This window comes from Anomalospiza imberbis, chromosome 9 (genome assembly GCF_031753505.1).
Source record: "Anomalospiza imberbis isolate Cuckoo-Finch-1a 21T00152 chromosome 9, ASM3175350v1, whole genome shotgun sequence".
Taxonomy (NCBI): domain Eukaryota; kingdom Metazoa; phylum Chordata; class Aves; order Passeriformes; family Viduidae; genus Anomalospiza; species Anomalospiza imberbis.
Genome location: NC_089689.1, coordinates 611,663 through 620,774, shown reverse-complemented (window position 1 = coordinate 620,774; position 9,112 = coordinate 611,663). Strand labels below are relative to the sequence as shown.

General features: G+C 49.9%; 1 protein-coding gene across 5 annotated transcripts; it reads right to left on the bottom strand.

Annotated features, from left to right (window-relative positions):
• Positions 1-402: 402 nt before the first annotated feature.
• RGS4 (regulator of G protein signaling 4) lies at positions 403-8,367 on the bottom strand. Of its 5 annotated transcripts, none has more exons than XM_068199183.1 (6): positions 8,266-8,367; positions 7,549-7,772; positions 4,723-4,827; positions 3,670-3,731; positions 2,757-2,923; positions 403-2,242 (listed from the first exon to the last, which is right to left on the bottom strand). In XM_068199183.1, exons 3-6 carry the CDS (start codon positions 4,815-4,817, stop codon positions 1,991-1,993), a joined length of 576 nt encoding a protein of 191 aa, XP_068055284.1. In that variant the 5' UTR covers positions 4,818-4,827; positions 7,549-7,772; positions 8,266-8,367; the 3' UTR covers positions 403-1,990. The 5 variants fall into 5 exon arrangements, with proteins under 5 accessions (XP_068055284.1, XP_068055285.1, XP_068055283.1 ...); XM_068199184.1 differs by lacking the exon at positions 8,266-8,367 and adding an exon at positions 7,885-8,052; XM_068199182.1 differs by lacking the exon at positions 8,266-8,367 and adding an exon at positions 7,874-7,986.
• Positions 8,368-9,112: the final 745 nt, after the last annotated feature.

Genomic DNA, 9,112 nt, shown 5'->3' with positions numbered 1-9,112 from the left:
GCACCCACAGGGCATGGCCCAGGGACAGGCTCAGCTTTGAGATAAAATGTGTTCTGTCTGCTCAGGGTCGCAAAGCATCTGCATCACGGAAGGGCTCCTTGATGTTCCCCACTCCAAAGCTGTCAAGGGGGGCCTCACACTCACCCCAGACCCTTGGTGAGGATGGCTAATGCTCATGCTGAGCTGATGGTCAGGCAAGGCATAGACCCATAAAAGCCCCGTATCCTCCAGGCTCATGGTGCTGAAGGTGCTTGAAGGATATAATTGTTGCTTCATCTGCTGTTTCATCTTTCTGTGACTTAAAACAATCTCTGAGTGAAGCCACTTGTAACATAACTTTTTAGAGCAACCTTGTCCAATGAATTGGATCTCCATGCATTTTCTTTTGTTCACATAATAGCATTTTAGAAGGGACTAACACAAACATCTTTATTTAGACTGCATTCATCATTATTTAAATATTGATACAGTTTTTGCAATAGTTACCAAGAGTTCCCAGTACCAGGGGAAAATAAAACATAGCCACATGCTTGGCTATGTTCAGTGCTTTAGCAAGCCTCTCCATCTCTTAGCTGAGCATGCAGGGTGATAGGTGTGAGTACATTGAATAAATGCAAAATAAAGCACATGTTAAAAAAGAAGTTTCTCTGTGGGCCTGGAGAGCCACAGCCTCCTCCTGCAATGCCAAAACCCTGGTGTGAGAGCTGCTGTATGGACTGGGATGCAGAGCGCAGGATACACAGTGGCCAGAGCAGCAATACCTAATGAAGGAGAGACCAAGGCTGGGAGACAGTGGGACACCTGGCACAGCAGCAATCCTGCAGCTGCCTCCCATGCTTCCCACTGCAGGTCAGTACCGAAGCCCACAGCAAAGGCTGTGTCTCACCATAGCAATTAAAAAGTCAGCTGCCCTCTGGCAAAGCCCCGGAGCAGTAATGAGATAGAGACATTCCTCCTACCATCTTCAGGAAAAGTGAACCATGCAACTACTGAAATACATAAATAATACCTTAAAAAACTCCAACATTTTCGAGTACTCCCAAGTAGGGCCTTTTCTCCTGAGATATGGTGGTCCTATTCCCTCACAAACTGCTTCTTACAAGCCAGGACAGGCAAACCTGAAATGGCACTCCCAGAGTCAGGAAAATACACCTGTCTGGGAGAGAAGGAACATGTTTCTGTTCTGCTCTGATGGACTATTTAACCTGGGAGCATGAAGGTCACAATTAATAACAGGAAATAATGAGCCTTCCCCAAAGTGACGGCTCTGCACAGCCCTAGGGAAGATCCTTGGCTAGCATAAACGGGGTGCTACAGAGGGAGCAGCAGCCAGAGGGAAGAGCTTCCCGTGATGACTGAGGGAGGCTGAGCTTCCCTGCGACTGTGGCTGTGATGATTGAGGGAGGCTGTCTGAAAAGTTTTGGTCTCCCTTCAAGAAAGAGTAGGAGCTCTTCCTGTGCCTGATACTGCAATGCAGCACAGCCTGAGCTCTGAGCAAACAGAGCTGGACATTTGGGAGTTATGAACAGCTAAGAACCAGAGCCAGTCCTTTTCACCTAAACCTTTGCAGATTAGAAGGGGGAGATCACAGTCCCCAGCACCTCTTTCGGCTTCTTCTCTGCCCTGCACCTCGCTGGGTGTCACACAGTGACCTTGCCAGTCTGGTCCCTCCGTGAGCAGAGCCAGGGCTGATGCGAGCTCCCTAGCACCTTGCTGGGCTCACAGGGCTCGGCAGAGCCTCGGCACACGCAGTGACTGCCCCAGCTCCTGCCAGACACAGACCCCAGCGCTCCTACACCGACCCATCAGAGGAGGGTTTGCTACACACACTGAGCCTGGATTGGGTTACAAATGCTGGCTGCTGCATGACATGGGATACAACTGGAACATTAGACAGCTACTGGAGACAGCTCTGTTGCTTCATGCCAATGAATGCTTTTGCTGCCGTATATTCTGCAAGAGCCCAGCCCGCCCCCGCCTTGCTGCAGGTTCAGGCGCACTGAGAGATGATGTTGGAGTTGCAGTCTAAGCTGTGAGTGTGGTTTCTTTTGCAGTTTTCGGGCCCACAGCCAGCACCAGGCGGGCTGACCAAGTCCAGGTAGTAAGGGGACTTGAGGAAGCGACGGTAAGAATCCTTTTCCATGAGGGTGAATATTTTTCTCTGAGCCTCATCAAAGCAGGACAGTGTAGGCTCCAGCATGTTGTGGCTCGTCTTCTCTCGTGTGCATGAATCCAAGTTCACCTGTGGACCAAAGGGACAGTGTAAGTAGAACCTGTCACAGATGGGGCATAGGAAAGGGAAAATCCGAGTGTGTCTCTACCATGTGTGCTTGCTGAGCAGTTGGCCAAAATGGCTGTTTGACACCCTGTAGCCTCAGCAGAATCTGTGCAGCTGGATACCAATGCATCTCTGCTACCAGAACAGCTGTCAGGGGAGACTGACACGCATCCCTCTGGGATGCAGCTAGCCAGGAAACTCAAATTGCATGGGAGCAGCTGAAACATTTGGAATCATGGTCCTCTTGGGCTTCTTCCCTTTCAGTGTGTGCACGGAATGGCCACATGGTTGTAACTAAACACACTTTCTCTCTATCCAAGTTTAATATAAAATCAATGAGAAACCCACCATGTCCCTGCTAACTAGCAGAGAAGCAGAAGCCTCCATCTCTTGTGAAACTATTCACCTCTGCTTGGCTGCACTGCTGGTTCAGAATTTAGGGTAGTGCCTTTGCCCAAGGAATGTTCAGTGCACATACCTCTTTTGTGGCCTGCACTGAGATGAACTCATCGTAGATCTTCCTGGCCTTGGGGCTGAGCTTGGCTGGTGACTTGGTTTTCTTGTACTCCTCACAACTAACCCAGAACTCGATGTTTTCCTCACTGTACTCCGATTTGAGAAAAGCACGGAAAGCAGCCAGTCCTCCTATGCATTGTTCAGAGGAAAACTAGGTCAGGCAAGAGCATTGGTCCCCGAACAGTCGCACCCCTGAACCCCAGCAAACAGTGATTGTGGGTTCTCCTTGCCAGAGCTGAATGAGAAGCTGCCCTGAGGCTGACAGTGAGGACAGCTCCTGCATGCCGGGGAGGCTGGAATGCAGACAGGTCCCATGGGGATGTCACACGTAGGGCCCCAGCTGCCTGTTCCCCCACTGTGACCTTCAGTGTCCCTGCCAGGGGAACACAAGCAACTCGTGTGTTCCCAGGAGGCCTCGAGGAGACAGCCAGCATGCTCCACAGAGTCTCAGACCATGGGAACAATGTGAAGGAAACCTCAAGGACATCCATGTAGCCCACAGCTGATGGGAAGACAAAGTCTCCCATGGGTTCAGCTGCAAATAATAGCTCCACCTTTTGGTTCTTGTTTAACCCACCACTAACTGTGTGTCCCAGTCCTGCCCTCCTCTTGCACTAACTGGCTAAACCAGTTGCTTTCACAAAACAAACAGCTCAGCAGTAGGTCAAAACCACAGTCATGATGCATTGGGATTGACCCTTGCCTTGAATCTGAGCTAGAGGCCCCTTCCCCACGCCTCCCAGAGGTCTGCATGGCCCCAGGAGCTCCTGTGTGCCCCTAAGAGACAATAAGATAATGTCCCGTGTCCCCTCCCAGGACTGCTCAGAGCACAGCTCTTATGCTCTGCGGGCAGCATAAGAGCCCTCTTCACTTACTGTCATGATGGATCAAATTTTCCAAAGAGTCTGCCCATTTTCTGACTTCCTCTTGGCTAAGCCTAAGAAGAGACAAAGGGAGAAACACAGGGCTGAATTAAAGAGAGTACAAAAAGGACAAATTTGGTTTGTTTCTCAACACCACTAGAAAAATCTTTTTCCCTGATTGTTGTAAGAGCATACACAAGAGACCGAGAATGAAATATCAGCTTGTTTTACAGATACCCCCAGGGATCCCAGATCTAACCTACAGAAATTTTGGTTTGCAATCTTCATCACAAGCCATAGGCTAGAAATGAATTTTCCTGGAAAAAAATTGCTGTGGAATTAATATTTATTTTGTGCTTGGCTGTATCTCTTGCTGGAGCACAGACCTGGAATCACTCTTACAGGTCGTATCAGTGAACTCCAAAGGGCTGGTTCCTTTAACCTGTCAGGGGAACAGTAGCTGTGTGGAAGAGAAGACGGTGGGAACTAGAAACACACAGGGATCACATCCTGCATTCATTTCCTCTACCACAGTAGAACACCCTGGGCTCATCTGTTCCAGTAGCAAACCTTGGCTTTTGGAGCTCTCTTTGGAGGGAACACTGTCTCCTTGCAGACTGGGGAGAGCAGTGACACCCTGACAGGCTGCTGGCTGGTGTGTGTGACGACACCTCTGTGCAGCAGTGTGGACCATTGCACAAATCCAGCTCAAAGGGGCACGGGATGCTGATTCTGCAGTGTGTCCAGTTGCACTGGGTCTGGAATAGAGTCATTGGACACTGTACACACCCTCCCCTGTGCTCATTCATATTGCATCATGGAAGTGGTGACAGAAGGGACCTCTAGTTCAGCATTCTTCATGGAAATCGAAGTCTTCAGGTGTTGATAGTCAGCTGACAGGACTATCAACACCTAAGGGCTATTGCCACACTACATCCAAGCACAGGTGTTCAGGTAGAACTGGCAAGCAGCAGCAGAACCACTAATGGAGTCCAGCTCGGTGAAGGAATAAACAACATGCTGCAGCCAGTCTGGGATTAACTAGGTGACAGCACCTGCTCTTACCTCTGGCTTGAAGATAACTTCTCCTTCTTGCCCTGGGAAGAGCTGTAGTCACAGGAATCTGACTTCTGCAGCAAGAAGCCCAGACGGTGCTTCATGTCTTTGGCACTGAAAGAAAAAAATCAAGGAGGAGATGAAGACAATGCTTTGCACTCCCTCTGCAGCCTCCTCACTGCACAGGCTCCTCCAGAATTACTCAGTGACACAAATGCAGGTCACTGACAGAGACTCCAGTGCTGATTTTCCACTCATTGCATAATGCACATTTTTTGTTCTAGACAAATTCAACAATGCCAAAGAAGTAATTTTTCATGTTCAACAGCATCTTGCTGAGAAGGTCATCAGCCTGGAAGCAGGTGGCAAAGGGGGAGAAGCTGTTGTTTTCCTACTATTTACAGTAAAAATATTGTGATAGAAAAGCATCACCATGCTGTGTGTATCACCTCTCCTTGAGCTGATTTGTCCAGCTGCCAATGTGTGGTTCTTACGCCCTTCCTGCGGCCCCTGCCATTTCCCCACCTCATCAGCTGGCCACAGAAACAGCAGGGCTATGCCAGGCCACCCCACCAAGCCCATGACATGGAGGGAAGGGAGGAAGTCAATGGCTTGCAGCAAGACTGTGGGGTGAGGTCAGGGGATGAGCCAAGAGCTCCACCACAACCAGCCCACACTGTCTGCAAGCTACTTCCTTGCTCCACAGCAAGCTCCTCTGAAGAGTCATCCTTAATTCTGTTCCACTTTCCAGCATGCTCAGGACAATCATTTCTTCACAGCAGCTTCTAGATATGCAGCTGATACTGGCTTTGGTATCTCTCTGGGTTTCCTTCCAGTTTAAGAATGAGGGGCAGGTAAACCATGCCTGCTTGCTCAGGGGCACAAGCCCTGGCCTGCCCCAAGGTGCAGCGATAGTGTAAAGCAGGAAATTCTTGTCCTTCTCCTCAGATCTGAGCCTGGAAAAGAGCAAGAGGCTGTGCCACAGGGCTGAGCTCTGGTAGCTGCTCGGCCCCCTAGCACTGCTCTCTCCTCCAGCACCCTGTTAGGGGCCCTGGCCATACCTGATCTCATTGCTTGCCTCAGAAATGTTTCCTTAAACAGCTCCAGCAACTGGGGAGAACATAGGGAGCTCACATCTGCTTTAGAGCAGGGTTCCTGTGGCCAACACAAACACCCAGGCTCTGCCCAGGCACCCATGGGGACTCTGGGCTGCCAGGCTTGGGCTGCCTGGTGCTGTCTTGCTTCTTGCCCAGGACAAGGAGACTGCTCAGGTCTGCAGGAGGCTGGCAGGAGGAGGAAACAAGACACTGCTGCTTCCAGCTAGTCCCACAGCTTTCTGGAAGAGAGGGATTTTGCTGGGAATCCTGGACAGAGGTGTTCAAAATATGTGAACTATTTTACCTTGTATTTTGCAAATTTTTTTTAATCCTCATCAAATGTTCCTGCAAATTAGAAGTGTCAACACTCTCCCTCTGCATTTTCAGCACCTGTTTTCAAATCCAACCATGAGCAGGAAGCTTTATCCTGAGATGGGAGCTAGCTGAGTCTCTGCTTGCATTTTCCCAACCCACTGCACAGCTGCTGGGAAGCAGCCTCAGGAGTGCTGCTGAAGGCACGGGTGGGCAGAAAGGCAGTGCTGCACCATCAGAGACCTGCACGAGTTTAGATGGGCTGGATGAGAAGGGAGCATTGTGCCTTCCTCCTGGGCATCTCCAGGTTCCAGAGCACCTGTAAGGGAGTAACACCCCTCCAGGAGGGCTCATGCCAGCCTAGAGACCCCTCATGCTGGGCTATGGGGCAGGCCGTGCCGCCCAGGGCACCTTTGTGATGGTGCAGGCTCTGCTCTGCCGATCCCACACACCGGGGCGCAGCCAGGGGCTTCAGTTCAGCCCATCCTGATTGGCACCACACGGCAGGGGTGTGATGAGCCCCACGGTGCTGTGCAGTGGGGTACAGCCGGACCTGGTCCCTCACCATCACCCAGGGAACTCAGGCTGATCCCGCACCAGCTGGTGCCGCATCCACATCCACCGTGCCCTGCATCCCTGCCTGCTGGCACACGGGTCTCTGGTCCTGCCAGGCTGCATTTCTGCATTTGAAATGCATTTCAGGGGATAATCTTTAATTTTTAACCTGTCTGCCCTGCTTCCCCCTCAAAAGACTCAAGAAAATTTAGCAGAGAGGAGCCAAAGGAGAAAAGGGGTGCAAAGACTGCAGCAGAAGCAGCTGACAGGAATATCAAAATATCACAATGCTAAAAGCTGCTGGTTTTGATGGTGGGGTGATGGGAAGGAAGGCTTTGGAGTTCCCCCAGCTCCCTACAAAACCTTTCTGCAATTCTGCTTCGAGCTGAAAAAAACCACAAAAGCCTCTAAGCAATCATTTGTATCTAATCTTGCAAAATAACCAGAGCCAAATCCGTCCTCCTGCCTGGGACACAAAGCGCAATGCATCAGCGTGTCTCCGGGCTAACAAGACCATTACCAGATGCTCAGAAATAAACAGTACCTTTTTAAGCAAGTGGCTGGCAGTGCAGCGAGTCCCTTGCACATCTTGCTCCCGAGGTCGGATCAGTATTCCAGGAAAAACAACAAGGCAGGAGGCGGCAGAGGCTGCGCACGGGTCCTGCGCCGACTGCGGGATTCAGCCCGGCGTGTGAGGCAGCGGCGCTGCCTTGGCTCTGTTTTATAGCCTAGCCCAGACAGCCCAGCAGCACTGGGTGACCCAGTCAGGAGTCAGCTCAGCAGCAGCACCCGTCCCCTTTTTGCCCACCCAAGAGGAAGAGGGTGACGTATAAAAACCAGACAAAGGGGTGAGAGAGATTGAAAACCTTACCAGAAACGAAGCTCGGTGTCTGGCTGCAGAGGTGGAATCTTTGAAAAGGGCTCAAAAAGCTTCGGGGACTTCCTCAATTGCAGGAGGTTGGAATGGTGCAGATGAAAAGCAGATTTTCACGGGGGGATACAGATAGTAAAAAAGGTCAGAGAATCAATTCTGAGAAGTGAGATGAGCTTTGCTGGCTTCTCTGTTAATTCCTTTCCTCTTCTATTTAAAGTAACCTGGATCAAGAAAGGAACAAGAATTTTAAACAGAAAAGGTTACCATAATCCAAACAAATGCAGGAAATAGAGCTCTTAAGGAAAGAAGAATGTAAATTCACCAGGGAACTACCTAGGCAGATGAGACTTTCCTGTTTTATTCCAGAGTCATGTGAATCTGTATTTTTGGTGAGGCTGCAACAAAAGCCTGAAGGGGGTGCAAGGCACTACTGGAATATAAAATGTGCATGTCTCAGCACATAAATCTGAGGACAGCTCACTTACATGCATGGAAAAAAGGAATTTAGGAGGCTGGCAGCACATCTGCCTTAGATATGGGTATCACTGCAACACCTCCACTTGCATTTGCAAAATCAAAAGCCAGACCCTGGGACTCTGGTATCACTAAGGAAAGCTGGTTAATTACAATAAAAGGCTTAACTGTGCCTGCCCAGAGAAGTCTTTGAAGCAGTTCTGAGGGTACTTTATGCTAAAGAATGAACCCATGAGACACCTGTGGGGGTGCCTGCACTGCCCTGGCTCTGCTGTAGTTCCAAGAACAGAATGACTTCAGCTACTTGTCCTCAGCCCTTGGATGGTGCAGAAGGCAGCTGCCCCTCTAGGGAGAGAGAGAATTGGCTGATATTTATCGAGTTGCAGCTCAGCACAGCCTGTACCATTCTTATCAAAGAGGGGAAGGCTTTGGGCAGACGGAGGTGCATATGGGCTGCTGCATTTTAAGTCCTGCTCCCACTGTGAAATAAAGGAGCTCCTGATTAGCAGCAGGCTGCCTGCCCACACTATCCACTGCTGCATCCCCTCTCCCAGAAACCTTTCAGTGTTTTGCTCACAATCTGCGGAAGCTGCAGGATGAGCCTTTGCCTTCTGTGTCTCTAGAGTCTACAGCCAGCAGCAGAGTCCAAATCCCCAAAGAGTTTACCTGCCTTGGCATACTGCACCCTTTCAGATCATTCATTGTGCTGAAAGGCAATGCTCTAATTAACTGTAAAATGCTTTTGTAGGAGCACTACTGTCCTGCTGCCAAACCTGAGGCAATGAGCCTGGGAGTCCTGCACTGTTTGCACTAAAAATCAGCTCCAGCTCAGGGTAGTGTAAAACTTTACCTGAGTGAATGCCCTCATCTTTTTAGTGTTGGTGAGTTGACAGCGCTTGGGTGGATCTGTAGGAAGCAACTGAGCACTGGCAGAGTTGGTGCCTAAGCTCTGTGGTGTCTTCTGTCTGGGGAGAAGTCAAAGGGAAGAATATGGTCAACAGAAAAAACTTAACTAATTATTTACTAAATATCTATTTAATTTAATTTGACTATCAAACTTGTGCAGTGTTACTGACATTCAAACAAT